Below are 17,836 nucleotides of genomic sequence, written 5' to 3'. Positions count from 1 at the left end.
GGATGTCGGACATCCCTCTCACAATCCAGGACTGCTGGCTCCCAACTGCCCTCCCCTGCAGGCCTGGTCCCCTCCAACTGCCCTCCCCTGCAGGCCTGGTCCCCTCCAACTACCCTCCCCTGCAGGACTGAGTCCCCCCCCAAACTGCCCTCCCCTGCAGGCCTGGTCCCCCACCAACTGCCCTCCTCTGCAGGCCTGGTCCCCCTAACTGCCCTCCCTTGCTGGCCTGGTCTCCCCCAACTGCCCTCCTCTGCTGGTGGTCACCCCCAACTGCCCTCCCCTGCAGGCCATCTTGTGGCGGCCATCTTGTGGTGGCCACCTTGTGTCCACATGGGGGCGGCCATCTTGTGTCTTGGTGTAATGGTCAATTTGCATATTACTCTTTTATTAGATCCCCCCAATTGCCCTCCTCTGCTGGCCTGGTCACCCCCAACTGCCCTCCTCTGCTGGCCTGGTCACCCCTAACTTCCCATAACTGCCCTCCCCTGCAGGCCATTTTGTGGTGGCCATCTTGTGTCCACATGGGGGCAGCAATCTTTGACCACTTGGGGGTGGCTATCTTGTGTCTTGGTGTGATGGTCAATTTGCATATTACTCTTTTATTAGATAGATTCTCAAAAACCTTTGTGTTTGGTTTTATAATGTATTTATAAAACATTTCATAGGTGCATTTCAAGACTATGAATGGGATGTTATAGGGGCCCAAAAAAATGCAAGAAAAATTACAATGCTATTCTGAATAATAGTAAAGCAAGATATAGTAAGCAATATAAGTAACTTTCTAATTTGGTTCCCCTATTTAAAATAATTTTTCTATTCTCAGATAAGGAGAGATCTCATCTCTTCTTGTCTACATAAATAAAAGCCTAAGCAACTGTCACAACCAAAACAACTGAACGGACAACTGAACAGGCTGCGTGGGGTGACCAGGCCGGCAGGGGAGTTAGGGGGTTAGTGAGGGACGACCAAACGACTGAGCAGCAGGCTGCGTGGGGCAACTAGGCCGGCAGGGGGTTAGTGAGGGACGACCAAACAACTGGGCAGCAGGCTACGTGGGGTGACCAGGCCGGCAGGGGGTTAGGTGGGTGTGACCAGGCCAGCAGGGGGGGCAGTTAGGGGCAATCAGGCAGGCAGGCAGATGAGCAGTTAGGAGCCAGTAGTCCCGGACTGTGAGAGGGATGTCCGACTGCTGGTTTAGGCCCGATCCCAAGGGGTCCCAGACTGGAGAGGGTGCCGGCTGCGCTGAGGGGACACCCCTGTGCACAAATTTCATGCACCAGGCCTCTAGTATTTTAATAAAGTACCAAGCTAAACTGATCTATTTTTATTTTTTCTCTCCCCATTTTTGTTTTTCTTGTTAAGTCATAAGAAACAATAAAATGTTTTGGCCTTAAAAATCTGCTAGTGTATAAGAGATTTTAAAAAATTGTACCAATATAAGACTTTAAGATCTATTTGCTTAATTATGTTTATTAAATCACCAGGAGATTTGTTGTATATGACGTATTATACTACAGCCAACTCCCACAAAAATTTTAAAAGGCTCTAAAGGAACATCAGATAAAAATTTAAATATATCCCTGGCTGGTGTTGCTCAGTGGTTGGAGCATCAGCCCATGCACCATAGGGTCTCGGGTTGGATTCCCAGTCAAGGGCATGTGCCTGGGTTATAGGTTCATTCCCCACCCCCTTTTGATGTGTCTCTCTCAAATCAATGTTTCTCTTTCTCTCTCCCCTGTCTTTCCTCCCTCCCATTCTCACTGAAAAGACATGGGGAAAAAAATCCTCAGGTGAGGATTAACAACAAAAAAAAATTGAATATAACTAGTGGTAAATCTATGGTAGGAAAAGTATTCTTAACTTTAAGTGTTAAATGATATCACACAGCAATCATACAATATCATTAACTTTCTCCTATACTGACCAAAGTTAGAAAATATATATATTGACCTAAGTGACCGTTTGACCACTAGCCATGATGCGCACTTATTGGCCTAAGTGACCGTTTGACCACTAGCTATGATGCGCACTGACCACTAGGGGGCAGATGCTCAACGCACAGGCACGGAAATGTGGAACAGATGGATGAATCTCAGAGGGAAGGGGGAGAGGGGAGGGCAGGAAGAGATTAACCAAAAATCTTATATGCATACTAGAGGCCCGGTGCATGGATTCGTGCACCAGTGGGGTCCCTCAGCCTGGCCTGCGGGGATTGGGCCAAAACTGGCAGTCTGACATCCCCCAAGGGGTCCAGGATTGCAAGATGGCGCAGGCCAGGCCGAGGGACCCCACTGGGTGCACAAATTCATGCACCGGGCCTCTAGTAAATGGATAAAAGGTGAAACAAGTATAAGAAAATATGCTAAATGTCAAATTGCAGAACTAGAAAATAATTGTGAAACAGAGCCCATATTATAATAGAAAATATGATACACATCAAATTATAAAACTGAATCCAGAAACTCAGTATCATAATGAAGGATATTATTATAATTGCTTTTAAACTTTAATATTGAAATATAATAGCTCCTGAGCACTGGCCAGGTGGCTTGGTTGGTTAGAGTACTGTCCCAATATGTCAAGGTTGTGGGTTCAATCCCCAGTCAGGGCACATACAAGAAACAACCAACTAATGTATCAATAAGTGGAACAACAAATCAATGTTTCTCTTATTCTCTCTCTGCCCCCCCCCCCCCATTCCTCTCTCTCTCTCAAATCATTTTTTTTTTAAATGAAAAGGAAGAAATATAATAGCTCATTGTTACAGAATAAAGACACATTACAACTTTGCCTGATTTTTTTTAGGAGTGTGAGATTTTCTCTTAGAGATTTTAAAGTGTAAAAACTTGGTATTTTCTCCTTTGCTTCCTATTCATAATTTAAAATATAAGAATAACTTTACTGTAACATTTTCTCCTTTTTAAATATAAGCTTGGGCACAAACAAAATATTTCTGCAGCACACTTACCTTACACCCAAAATAAGACTAGCTTCTCGCCTACTCATTTTCTGTTCAAATCCTCCTTTATAGTAGGATGAAAGGCTCTGTACAGGAAAAATAGAGCAAGAAATAATTAACTACATATATGAGGGGGCATGACCTCAATCCCCTCACATAGTTGCAGTAAGAAGAACGCATTTTACTAGAAGTCATCTTGAAATTATGGGGGGGAGGGGCACTAAACAATGATCCTTTACTAATAGCAAGATGAACACTTAAAAAATGTTACCAATTTTTTAACTGTCAAATATAATAATTTTTCTATACTTAGATATAACTGAAAGAATATGAGATCAGTAAAAGAAAAAGGCTTGATCTTTTTCTAAAGTCTTGCAGTAATTTTCTCATTGGATAACCTTGACCAAATCAGTTCATGTGATATGACCGACATTGTTTTGAACTACTAGACAGACTGATAGAGAAACTGACAAAGTGGGGAGGATGTCAGGATAGCAGATAGGCAATGCCAGAAAACTGGATTGAAAGATCAATGTGGTTGGAAGGGCATGAGCAAGGAGAGTAGTATCAGAGAGGTAAATAGGGCCAAATTGTGAAAGGCCTTATAAACAATGGAAATAATTTAGAATTTTACTCTCAGAAGCCAGAGCACTGAAGTAACACAATTTGACTTTGTTTTTAAAGGATTCCTCCAACAACTGCTATGTACAGAATAGAAAGAAAGATGCAACAGTGGGAGCAAGAGACCAGTTAAGAGGGCATAACAATAATCTAGACAAGAGATGATGGTGGTATGAATTAACGTAAAGGAGGAAGTGAAAAGTGGTCAAATTCTGGATGTATTTTGAAAACAGAACTAACATTTGCTTCGTGGACTAAATGTGGGATATGAAAAAAAGGAGAAACTCAGAAAAGACTAAATTGCATCTGGATGAGGCTCATAGCCTAAAACACACGCCTACTTATGAGTAAGTCAATCTATATATATACAATCATTACAACCCTTCTAAAAGAACTAGATCATTTTGAGAATAGAAATTTAATATTTGAGAACTTTATACAGAAAAGCAGACAGAAAGCAAAAAAAAAAAAAGCTCATATTACACATTTCTTCGGAGAAAATCATGCCTTCTAAACTCATATAAAATTTAGGTCGGATATTACATAATTTTAAATAGAATAAAATGTTATGGGTTTTTAAATATATTATTCAATTTAAATTAGTATCTGTGTATGAGCAAGCACAAAGTTATAATTCTGTATCCCTTGACTCCTCCCTTAAATAGAACTAAAAGGCCCTTTCAACCTTACAAATAATATACCAATATCGCATTTCATTAGGATATATAAATATAACACAATGCAGAATCATTTTTGACAATACTAGTGGGCTAAGGAAATGTTTAGATCCATAAACATAAGATTATTATAATAAAGAACAACAATATAATAAAAAAGACAAAGTAGGGGGTTATATATTTCTAATAAAATTTCCAAGAACAAAAACAATGGAATTCTGCTAGTTTTATTATGCTGTCTATTTGATATACACTTTGAACTTTACACATTATTTTATATTTTCTATTCATAAAGTATATACAGGGGTGAGCAAAAGTAGGTTTACAGTTGTTCATATGAAAAAATATGTAATGTAAGAATAAATAACAATACAAGAATAAACTGCTTCATGTACTCACAACTGTTAACCTACTTTTGCCCACATTTGTATATAAACAATAGAAATTAAAATTGTTTTCCTTCTAAAATTAGCATTAAATGTTGTAGTGCCATATATTATTGAAGGATGCGTATATGAAATGAATCAAGTTACAAAATGTCATTAGCTATTTTATCCAGTCAATAGCTTGGAATACAAAAAAACCCAAAGACTACCAGAGAACTATATCATTCCATTGTCTTATTTACCATAAACTGTAAACTTTTATTATGTACAATAATCTATTTAACTTATAGAGCCATAGAAGGATAATTTTAATTAGTGTTATTTCCATGAATTTTGCTTAACTATAAACAATAGAAGTTCAGTTTGAAAAACTGTATTCAAGTAAAAAGAAAAATTCACATATAGGAAAATAAAAGACTCAAAAGAAGATAAATGACTTGTTTTTTATCCCCCACCAGAGGAAAAAATAGCGATAATTAGACATTAGCTGAGTCAATAATATACATTAATATTTTAAAAACAAGCAAAAGGGTAATGGTTCAAAACAGCAGACTGAATAATTTATGTATTTTGCTTTCCAAAGTGGCCTTGAAATGAGGACAGAGTTATTTTAAACAACAAAAATCCATAATAGGCCTAGAAAACAAGAAATGGGACAAGTAGAAAAACAGAAAGTTTAAAGAAATCCTGGAAGATTGAAAACAGATAAGATTGCACATACTCAAAAGTCATAGCAACCCCAATCCCCCAGAGGAAAAAGAGAAACACTTCTCAGAAATCAAGGGAAAAAAACACTAAATTCAGAGTAAACAAATAGAAAAAATAATATCAGAGTAATTAAACTAGAACAGCAGAGATACTCCATTAATACAGATCATAAGGAGCCTGCCACCTGCTGCTTTAGCTCTCAGGTTAAACAGAGAATCACGTCTGTGATGCACCTTATTGTGGGTGGTAGATCCGAAGAGAAACAAAGAAGAGTACCAACAGATCACATTTCCAATCTCAGAAGGCTGGAGAGGGGGCAGTTACATGTAGTACTCTGTTCCTAGACTCTGGTGGTCCGAAGCCTGCCTCTGGGCTCCTTGCTTTGGAAGACATGACTATTGACATGGCCCACCTATATATTCACAGACCACCAATAATACTTTTAGAATCCTTTTGAATATTAATTTGAAGCAAGCCTACCAAACTGCTGAGGAAGGACACTTATATTAATCAACTTGGTCCTCATAAACATAAATCAATAACCAAGGATCATCAGGTGTTTGAACAAATCCAATATCAAGGGAGAAAAATAGAACCAAGATGAACAACGAGGCCATGGGTCTGGACCAGGCTATGTCTTGGTGCTGGTGGATGTCCGTAGTCTATACAATGGGCACCTGGACCATGTTGGGCTCCTTGATTTTTTTCAACCAGAAAAAGAGCAAACCATTAGATGATGAAGTAGAACAAAAAGATGTCTCAACAAATGAAATCCCTGAGCCAACTAGTAAATTAGAGCAAAAGGATGAAATAAATGTGCCCCCAAAAGGGTTTTATGTAGGAAACAACTGTCACATATAAAGAGATTTTGTTCAAATTACTGACAAGATCCTCAACACTTAGAAATCGTGGACTGGTGGCCCTGGACCAGAATAATGATTGACCGCTGAATTCTGAAAACCAGAACTTTGGTTCAGCAAATAAATTGGAAAGATGCCTGGATTTCCAGTTTATGTTTGTGGAAGTGTATGCATTTAATTTTGCTATAAAATATGATCACTAATAATATGCAATAAATATTTCCTTCAGGAAAAAGAAGATGAACAGTTAACAACTGGCTTTGAAGGAAGAAGATAAATAAGGAAGCAGAAGAGAAAGAAATGCGAATTAGTGTTTTTAGAGCTATTCAAAGAAATAACACATTCATAAAAGAATTAAGTTGCTATGAAAAAGAAACAGGAAAAATTCTTGTATATTAAATAATTATTGATGTAAAAAATTTACTGGATGGACTGAATAACTGAATGGCCATTGTCAAAGGCCAACCTGGTGAATTAGAAAATAGTCTCTGGAAATTCTGTGGAATGTAGAATGAAAAAATAAAGGAGATAGAAAATAAGAGATAAAATGTCAAGAGACATAAAGGATAGACTAAGAGGTCCAACATCTTTCTGACAAGAGTTCCAGGAGCAGAAAAGAGACAATAGAAGAAAATAACAAGCAAACAAAAAATATCAGAGAATCTTACAAAACAATAGATAGACAATTTCACATAGTTAAGACTCACTAATAATTCCTTAAAGTTTCAGAACATCAGTAATAAAGAGAAAATCCCCTAAATTTGCAGAGCTAACCAAACAAAAATCACCAATACCTAAAAACCAAACGCACAAACAACAAAAGAAAATCAAAAGAGTACCAAGGAATAAGAACACCTGGAAATCTGTTGAGAGTCTGAGTACCAAAAATATCTGGCTGCGAGTACACAGGAAAACATGCACAAGGGCACTAAGATTCAATCTGAGGGAAGATGACTATACTTCTCTAGTACTGGTTCCACCGGACTCCAAGGAGCCAGCAGGTAAACAACAATTAACAGTGAAGGTGAAATAAACAAATTGTTTAACAAAGAACTTAAAACATTTATCATCCATGAATCCCATAGGAAAAATTACTGTAGGCAGTATTCCAGCAAAATGAAAAAAGAACAAAAAAAAATGAGAAAAAGAAATATGAGATTTAAGAACAAGATGATATTAAAGTGTAGAGGAAGCAAATAAGTTTTTAAGAAAAATTTTATAAAGATATTCTAAAATGTTTCACTGCAAACTGCAAGTACTTTGTGAAAACAAGGCACAATTTATTAAAAGCCATGTTTCTTAATTTGAAACCCACAGGAAAGGGAAAGGTGGGCATGCATCATTTCTTTCTCAAGAAATGCAGATGCCAAGTTCAGTATACCCAGGACAACCTCTTGAACTACTCTACCTTATCTGTGAGCCTCCACAGACAAATGAAAATTTTCTCATTTTCTCACTCTCACATCCTTCACAATGTTAAAGAATGTAGTTCTATAAAACATGGGAGTCTTCTATTCATGATCCTATATAATAAAAGGCTAATATGCAAATTGACTGAACAGCTATGACTTGCAATGACCACCAGGGGGCAGACGCTCAATGCAGGAGCTGCACCCTGATGGTCAGTGTGCTCCCACAGAGGGAACGCCACTCAGCCAGAAGCCAGGCTTATGGCCAGCGAGCATAGCAGCGCTAGTGGGAGCCTCTCCCACCTCTGCAGCAGCACTAAGGATGTCTGACTGATGGCTCCTGGACTGCGAGAGGACGCAGGACGGGCTGAGGGACCCCTGCCCCAATTGCACAAATTTTGTGCACTGGGCCTCTACTATAAAATCAACTATAACATAAGACAAAAGATTTCTAAAATTTGTAAATTGTCCATTTACTATATATAAATATAGTAAAGACATAAACAACATTTATTTAGAGAACTATGTCATTCATTTGGAAGCTGAATAGCATGCTATTAAACAATGATTGGGTTACCAAAGAGATCAAAGAAGAAATTAAAAACATCCTGGAAACAAACGACAATGAAAACACAACAATCCAAAATCTATGGGACACAGTGAAAGCAGTCTTGACAGGGAAGTTTATAGATCTATAGGCCTACCTCAAAAAACAAGAAAAAATAGTAATAAATCATCTAATCCTACAACTCAAAGAATTAGAAAGAGAACAACAAGACCACAGTGAGCAGAATGAAGGAGATAATAAAGATCAGAGCAGGAATAAATGACATAGAGAGCAAAAAAACAGTACAAAGGACCGATGAAACCAAGAGCTGGTTCTTTGAAAGGAAAAACAAGATTGATGAACCTTTAGCCAGGTTCACCAAGAAGCAAAGAGACAGGACTCAAACAAAATCAGAAGTGAAAGAGGCAAAATAATAACAGAACCCACAGAAATACAAAAGATCGTTAAAAAATACTATGAACAACTCTATTCCAACAAACTAGACAACCTAGAGAAAATGGACATATTCCTAGAAAAATACAACCTTCCAAAACTCAATCAATAAGAATCTAAAAATCTCAATAGGCCGATAACTATGGAGGAAATTGAAACAGTCATCAAAAAGCTTCCAGCAAACAGAAGCCCTGGGCCAGACAGCCTCACAGGGGAGTTTTACCAAACATTCAAAGAACTAAAACCTATCCTCAGACTATTCCAAAAGATGCAAGAGGAAAGAACACTTCCAAGCCCATTCTATGAAGCCACCACTACCCTAATATCAAAACCAGATAAAGACAACACAATGAATGAGAATTACAGGCCAATAACCCTCCTGAACATAGATGCCAAAATCCTCAACAAAATTCTAGCGAATCAGATCCAGCATTACATCAGAAAGATCATACACCATGACCAAGTAGCATTTATCCTGCATATACAAAGATGGTATAATATCCACAAATCAATAAATGAGATACATCACATAAACAAATTGAGAGAAAAAAATCACAGTTATATCAATTGATGCAGAAAAAGCATTTGACAAAATCCAACACCCTTTCTTGATAAAAACACTCAGCAAAATGGGAATAGAGGGATCATACCTCAACATAATAAAAGCATTATATGACAAACCTACAGCCAACATCATACTCAATGGGAAAAAACTAAAACCATTTCATCTAAGAACAGGAAGGAGACACGGATGCCCACTTTCACAACTCCTGTTTGACATAGTACTGGAAGTGCTACCCATAGCAATTAGATAAGAAGAAGAAAAAAAGGTATCCAAATTAGAAAAGATGTAAAACTGTCATTATTCACAGATGACATGATACTATACATAGAAAACCCTAAAGACTCCATCCAAAAATTATTAGACTTAATAAATGAATTCGGAAATGTAGCAGGATACAAAATTAATGCCAAGAAACCTAAGGCATTTTTATACACCAATAGTGAACTTACAGAAAGAGAGACTAAAAAAACAATCCCATTTACCATTGCACCAAAAAATTTAAGATACCTAGGAATAAACTTAACTAAGAAGGTAAAAGATCTGTACTCGGAAAACTACAGGACCCTGCAAAATGAGACAGAGGAAGACATAAACAGATGGAAGAACATACCATGTTCATGGATTGGTAGAATCAACATCATTAAAATGTCCATACTACCCAAAGCAATCTATAGATTCAATGCACTCCCCATTAAAATAACAATGGCATATTTCACAGACCTAAAACGAACTCTCCAAAAATTCATCTGGAATAAAAAAAGACCCCGAATACCTGCAGCAATCCTGAAACAGAAGACAAAGTAGGAGGGATCTCAATACCAGATATCAAGCTGTACTACAAAGCCACTGTTCTCAAAACTGCCTGGTACTGGCAAAAGAACAGACATATAGACCAATGGAATATAAGAGAGAACCCAGAAATCGACCCAAAACACTATGCTCAATTAATATTTGACAAAGGAAGCAAGAACATACAATGGAGTCAAGACAGTCTCTTTAATAAATGGTGCTGGGAAAATTGGACAGATACATGCAAAAAAATGAAACTAGACCACCAACTTACACCATACACAAAAATAAACTCAAAATGGATAAAGGACTTAAGACAGGCAACCATAAAAATATTAGGAGAATCCACAGGCAGCAAAATCTCAGACATATGCTGAAGCAATATCTTCACCTTTAGAGCTCCTAGGGCAGTGGTCGGCAAACCACGGCTCGCAAGCCACATGAAGCTCTTTGGCCTCTTGAGTGTCCTAACGCCACTTCTTCAAAATAGACTCGCCCAGGCCGAAAACCAACTTCTGTGCATGGGCCACGAAGTTTCAATCACACTGTATGTGCGCGCCAACACGTGGTATTTTGTGGAAGAGCCACACTCAAGTAGGGCAATGGAAACTAAAGAGAAAATAAACAAATGGAACTACATCAAAATAAAAATCTTCTGCACAGCAAAAGAAACCATCAACAAAACAATAAGAAAGCCCACTACATGGGAGAACATATTTGCAATGTTATATCTGATAAGGGTTTAATCTCCAAAATTTATAGGGAACTCATACAACTTAACAAAAGGAAGATAAACAATCCAATCAAAAATGGGCAAAGGACCTAAATAGACACTTTTTGAAGGAGAACTTATAGAAGGCCAATAGAGATATGAAAACATGCTCAAAGTCACTAATTATCTGAGAGATGCAAATCAAAATGACAATGAGGTACCATCTCACACCTGTCAGAATAGCTATCATCAACAAATCAACAAATGACAGGATGTGGAGAAAAAGGAACCCTTGTGCCCTGCTGGTGGTACTACAGACTGGTGCAGCCACTGTGGAGAACAGTATGGAGTTTCCTCAAAAAACTAAAAATAGAACTCCCATTTGACCCAGTGATCCCACTTCTAGGAATATATCCCAAGAAACTAGAAACACCAATCAGAAAGTATATATGCACCCCTATGTTCATAGCAGCACAATTTACAATATAGCTAAGATTTGGAAACAGCCTAAGTGCCCATCAGCAAGCAGATGAATGGATAAAACAACTGTGATACATCTACACATTGGAATACTACGCTGCTGTAAAAAAAGAAGGAATTCTTACCATTTGCAACAGCATGGATGGAACTGAAGAGCATTATGCTAAGCGAAATAAGCCAGTCAGAGAAAGATAAATATCACATGATTTCATTCATTTGTAGATTATAATGAACAACCTAAAGTGATGAACAAAAACAGATCCAGAGACAGAGAAGCATCGATCAGACCATCGAACCTCAGAGGGAATGTAGGGGAGGGTTGGGTAAGGAGGAAAGATCAACCAAAGGACTTGTATGCATGCATATACTAGTACTATTAAGCTTAACCAATGGACACAGACACCAGGGGGCTGAGGGCATGAGCGAGTGGGGGGAGGGGGGGGGGAGGTGGGCAAAGGGTGGATAAGAAAAGATAAGAACAGATATGTAATACCTTCCTTAATCAATAAAGAAAATGAAAATAAATAAATAAAAAAGAAATGGAACACCAGGCAAGAATGATTTTAAATGTGAGTGAATGGTGATAAAACATTCAATTTTGGTATAAATAAATGTGAAATGTTTTTTTTTAAAAAAAGGAACTATGTCATTCATTCACCTTTTTTTTTTTTTTCATTTAAAAAAATAGAGAGACCTAGCTGATTTGGCTCAGTGGATAGACCGTCAGCATGCAGACTGAAGATGTCTGGGTTTGATTCTGGTCAATAGCACAGGCCCAGGTTGTGGGCTCAATCCCCAGTAGGGGGAGTGCAGGAGGCAGCCGATCAATGATTCTCTCTCATCAATGATGTTTCCACCTCTCTCCCTCTCCCTTCCTCTCTAAAATAAAAAAAATATTTTTAAAAAATGGAGAAAAAAGAAAAAGAAAAAATTTTAGAACTATGTCATTATTTTCATTCTTATTATTCTATTTCAAGTCACTAAGTGAACAAATGAATATTAATTAAACAAGGAAAATAAATTACCTCAAAATTGATGTAATAATACTAAAAGAATGTAATAGTAAGAAATAATTAGATGTCAAAACCATGAATAAGTTTGGACATTAAAATGTGACCAAGAAGCTTAAAAGAATCTAGATCAATAAATGAGACAAACTCTCTGAGGATATAATAAAAGAAGTAAGCCTTCCACAAAATTGGAAAATTCAAGACATTTTTTTGAATTACTATCAAATATGATACTTAAAAATCAAAATGAGCTTTCTAATGAAAGCTGTCTTTAACTTACAGGAGTTGAAATCTTCTTTGCAGTTTCTGTGATTACTTGTTCCAGAGGTTTCCAGATCTGAAATACACAGCGACCTAAATAGCAAAAGGAATAGAAGCAAATATATTTTCTATAATCAAAGTCAATACCCACAAAGTGCTTACCATAGTATTTATTGATAATTTATTTTATATAGCTTATTTCAATATTTTTTTTCAAATTTCAAATTTATTGAATATCATTATCATGGCTATTAAATTTATCAAGTTCTAGTTCATTATAGAATCAAAAATGTCAATGTTATACATTTCTTATGCAATGTTATAGGTCACAAAAACTGTAGATGAAGTCTTTTAACATGAAGATACTCATGAATCTGCAATGATTATTTGTATTGCTTTATACAGTGATAATCACTTTGGAATATATAGAAAGCAAATACTGTCCAGAATCTATAAAATACAGGAGTGATTTTAATGGAGTTAGCTCTAAACTAAAAAAGCAATATGTAAGAAATATTTGTCAAGGATATTTATTAGCAATTTCTCATTGAAGATGACTACTCTTCTAAACATTTATTTTATTTTTGTGCTTTTCTTTCTTAGATATCCTAATAATAAAAATTATTGAATCCTGAGACAGAGGGCAGCCATGATCCAGGATCATCAGCCATCAGGACAGCCTCCCCAGGGGGTCCACAGTCACATCCCTTCTTGCCATCTGCCTATGCCAGCTCCCCACACTCTTTCCAGAACACACCTTAGAGGGCCAGCATCAACTGGTGGGGTTAGGCCAGAGTCTGGATTGTCTCAGGTATCTGATAGGTGCAGAGACTCAGCCTCACTATGGGCGTGCTAGCGGCTGCTCCTGCTGCAGGAGCAGCCACTCATCCTGGTGCTCCCACTGTGGGAACGCACTGACCACTAGGGGGCAGCTCCTGTGTGGAGTGTCTGCCCCCTGGTGGTCAGTGAGCTTCATAGTGACTGGTCAACCGGTCGTTCTGGTCGTTCCGTCACTGGGCTTTTATATATGTAGACTAGAGGCCCGGTGTACGAATTCGTGCACTGGTGGGGTCCAGCCAGCCTGCCCTGATCAGGGCTGGCCAGGGGGGAGGGGCCAAGGGCAGCTGGCAGGCTGGCCCAACCCCCAATCAGGGTGGGGGGGCCGACTGGGGACAGGGCCAGCTGCAGGGAGGGTCCGCAGGTGGTTGGCCAGCCGGCCTCGCCCACTGGTTGAACTTCTGGTCGAACTTCCAGTCGAGGGGACAATTTGCATATTAGCCTTTTCTTATATAGAATTCTATTTAGTGATAGGAATTTGGCAACAGTGTGGTATGTACAGAATATAAATACCAATTCTGATTTTAGAAATGCCCTAGCAAAAGTACATCTTTCTCTAATTTCAAATAAAAATCTTACATTTGAATTTGAAATAACTATGCCCATTCTCCTACAATAATTATTACTAAAATTGTTTTATGGTTATGTGGCAAGTTTACCAGAATTCTATTTAGATATGATATTCTTCTCAGGAAAACACAGTCATTTATATATTGAGACACAAGATCTTGATGACATAAAGACCAAGGGAATCTGAATCACTGATCTTCTTGATTTTAAAGGTCTTATTGTTAAAGTGCTTTAAACAAGACTTGTACAAAATTAAATAGTACACAAAACAAAACAAAAATCTTTTTTTTTCTTCTCAGTTTTCTATTGAATCTCACTAAACCCCATATAACCACAATGGGAAGTAAATTCACCCAAAAAGATCATCCAATTAACAAGAGCAAATCCATGGAATTTAGACACAAATGCTAAAAGAAAATATTGTGAATCTTTATCAACAAGGAAATGCTCTAAGATAAACACTAATTAGGGAGTAGCTATGCAATTTAAAATTATAAGTTGATGACTCTAAAGTATAAATTGAAGAGACAGCAATTTTGTTTTAACTCTTTATAAGTGTTCTTTCTAAAAAAGTGATTTTGGCAGTTTATCAAAGACAATACACCAATATTTTTAAAATGAAGTAATAAATACACTACAGGGAACAACTACTCTCACCAGAAAGAACTGACAGCTCAGGAAATGTTTAATCCTACCTTCAAGAAGAAATAAATTTGGAAGAATAAAGAAACCCCATACCAATTATACTGTTTCATATTAAAGATGTTTTATTTAAAGTACACAATATCTCAGACTAAAAATTGCCAGGAATATCCACTATTATTGGGGCTAGTTTTCCTAACTTTTGTATCATCACTTTTCTTCACTACAAAGTTTATCTAGATTTTGCTACACTGACAAATGTTCAATAATTATATATGGTGAAGAGAATGAGAATGTATATCTTAAAACCCAAAACCTTAGAATACGAAAAGTCTGCTTATTAAGGAGTCATTTGGAAAAATTTCTTTATAACATTTATTCATATGTAAGCTTTATTTATCTCACCTGCAAATGCAAAAGCGGCAACACCCAGTCCTACAGCTATCAAGCTTCTTGCCTATGGAGGAAAAAATAACAATCACTTACAGTATTACTCACTTTTAAGTAAATCATTTTTAATCCTATATAATAAAGAGGTAATATGCAAATTGACCATCATTCCCACACACAAGATGGCTGCCCCCATGTGGACAAAGATGGCCACCACAAGATGGCCGGCAGGGGAGGGCAGTTGTGGGCGATCAGGCCAGCAGGGAAGGGCAGTTGGGAGGGACCAGGCCTGTAGGAGGGCAGTTGGGGGGGGGGGGGGGGGACCCAGGCCTGCAGGGGAGGGCAGTTGGGTGGACCAGGCTTGCAGGGGAGGGCAGTTATAGGGGCGACCAGGCCTGCAGTGGAGGACAGTTAGGGGTGACCAGGCTGGCATGGGAGTGCAGTTAGGGGTAATCGGGCCAGCAGGGGAGCAGTTAGGCGTCGATCAGACTGGCAGGGAGTGGTTGGTGGGTGATCAGGCTGGCAGGCATAAGTGGTTAGGGGCAATCAGGCAGGCAGGCAGGCAGGCGAGTGGTTCGGCAGTAGTACTGGATTGAGAGAGGGATACCAGATTGGACACGGTGCAGGCTGGGCTGAGGGACACACCCTCCCACCCCCCCACCCCCGTGCACGAATTTTGTGCACCAGGCCTCTAATAATGTAAATAATGATGTTAAATACTACGTTTTCTTCAAGTTCTTCTGTCAATAGAACTTTAAAAAAATCTGTAGTTGATGGGATTATATCTGCTGTGCACTATATCAGTTAGTTTTCAGTGAACTAAAATAATTCTAGATTTTCATTTAATTTGCATAAATTTGAATTCATTCTAACCTAGAGCTTTTATATTACCTACTAGTGGCCCAGTGCATGAAATTCGTGCATATTAAAAGGGGATTAATTAGAGGAAATAATTTAATATTGCTATTTGCCCCTTCTCTATAATAGAAGTGTTAGAGATGAAAGAAAATAAGTAAAATGTATATAAAAACCTTCCTCCTGTCAGAGTCTGGAGCGCACCATGGGACCCAGAGTCAAGTCCCTGCCCACCCACATGCACCTCAAAATCGTGTGAGACCCAGACCCGGCCAGCACCCCCCCATTGGGCTAGATCCAGACCCGGCCAATCCCACCCTTGTCAAGCCCCGCCGGGCAGGGGGCATAGGGGGTGTAGCCTGAAGTCCCCCAGCCCAGACCAGAAAATCGTGGGGGACGTGCCTTGAGGTCTCCCGTCAAGCCCCGCTGGGTGGAGGGCATGGCCTGAGGTCCCCCATCAAGCCCCGCCAGGTGGGGGGGCGCAACCTCAGGTCACCCGTGAAGCCCCACTGGGCAGGGGCGTAGCCTGAGTTCCCCCGACCCAGCACTGGGGGTGCACCTTGAGGTGCCCTGTCAAGTCCCGCTGGGTGGGGAGCACGGCCTGAGGTCCCCTATCAAGCCCAGCCAGGCAGAGGGGCGCAGCCTCAGGTCCCCTGGCCCGGTGCTAGGGTGGGGGACACAGCCTGAGGTCCCCCGTCAAGCCCCGTCGGGCGGGGGGTGGGGTCTGAGGTCCCCCAGCCTGGTGCCGGGGTGGGGGTCACGGCCTGAAGTCCCCTGTCAAGCCCTACCTGATGGGGGGCGTGGCCTGAGGTCCCCCGGCCTGGCGCTGGGGCAGGGGGAGCAGCCTCAGGTCCCCTAGCCCAGCACCAGGACAGGAAGCACACCTTGAGGTCCCCTGTCAAGCCCTTCCGGGCGGGGGACACAGCTTGAGGTCCCCTGTCAAGCCCTACAGGGGCGGGGGAGGGCATAGCCTCATATCCCTGCTGATTGCTCGTTAAGGCTCCTTATGGGAACTTGGCCTCAGCTGTGGGTGCAGCCATCTTTGTAAAGGAGTGATGGTCAATTTGCATATTCCTTCTTTATTATATAGGAGGATTGCTGAAATGTTTTCTACAGACTATTCTTAATAGTGCATTTAATATATTTATCTTGTATAAAGATAAAAGGCACATTTTTCCCCCTCCATTACACTTTCAATACTCAATGACATTTACTATATGTAAAAATTTAGTAAAACATTACATGCATGTTTAGAAAATATGTCTAATTTCCAAAAACCATTTAAAATGTAAATAATTTAAAAGCTAGTCTATTTCTATCTTTCTAGAATGATGTAAAAATTATTTAAAAAGAGTCAAGAGTTCAGAATCTAAAGATATGAGCTCATTCTGATAAAAATCTATTTTAAATTGGTATATACCCCATATTATATGCTTTTCAGTCTCAGCCCTCCATCTTACAGTTGGTTACAGCATGGTCCCAATATGCCAAACAATCAATGAATGCATAAATAAGTGAAACAGAAAATCAATATTTCTCTTTCTCCCTCCCTTCTTCTTGTTCTGAAATCAATAAAAAAAAAATAATAATAATAAAAATCTGCTGGATCTTAGGGATTTACTTCTCACACCACACTAGTCACTTTAGAAAAATAGGTGCACCACAACAGAAAAAGGCTTATGTATCACAGATCAATGGTTGCCCCACCATATCCATTCTCCTTTTCTTCTATGGGATCAAGAATTCCATTTTTAGTCAGATATATATTTCCAAGTCTCCCTTAGTATGGATACAGAATTAAGGAGAATTAAGGAGATATACCATAGAAATGTTTTTGTCTGATTAGCGGTGTGAAAGGTAAGTCAGAGCCAACAAAAATCTTTTAAAAGCTAGATTAATCAGGAGGCAGCCAATCAATGATTCTCTCTCATCACTGATGTTTTCTCTCTCTCTCCCTTCCTTTCTGGAATCAATAAAAATATATTAATGTATGTAAATTACAGCATAAAAACTTGGCACATGATAAAAACAACTAGCTATTATCTATATACACTGAGTGGCCAGATTATTATGATCTCTGAATGCATAATAATCTGGCCACTCAG

General features: G+C 39.0%; 1 protein-coding gene across 1 annotated transcript in view; it reads right to left on the bottom strand.

Moving 5' to 3' along the window:
- The window catches only part of DNAJC15 (DnaJ heat shock protein family (Hsp40) member C15), an 82,981-nt gene that overhangs the window by 40,965 nt on the left and 24,180 nt on the right, over positions 1-17,836 (bottom strand). The window contains exons 2-4 of the mRNA XM_079778952.1: positions 14,892-14,943; positions 12,457-12,530; positions 2,969-3,045 (exon numbers count right to left, since the gene is read on the bottom strand). Coding sequence (XP_079635078.1) covers positions 2,969-3,045; positions 12,457-12,530; positions 14,892-14,943 — 203 coding nt within the window. The remainder of the gene's footprint in view (positions 1-2,968; positions 3,046-12,456; positions 12,531-14,891; positions 14,944-17,836) is intronic.

This window comes from Cnephaeus nilssonii (genome assembly GCF_951640355.1).
Source record: "Cnephaeus nilssonii genome assembly, chromosome: 8".
Taxonomy (NCBI): Eukaryota; Metazoa; Chordata; class Mammalia; order Chiroptera; family Vespertilionidae; genus Cnephaeus; species Cnephaeus nilssonii.
The sequence above is the reverse complement of the archived record's forward strand: the minus strand, read 5'-3'. Positions and strand labels throughout refer to the sequence as shown.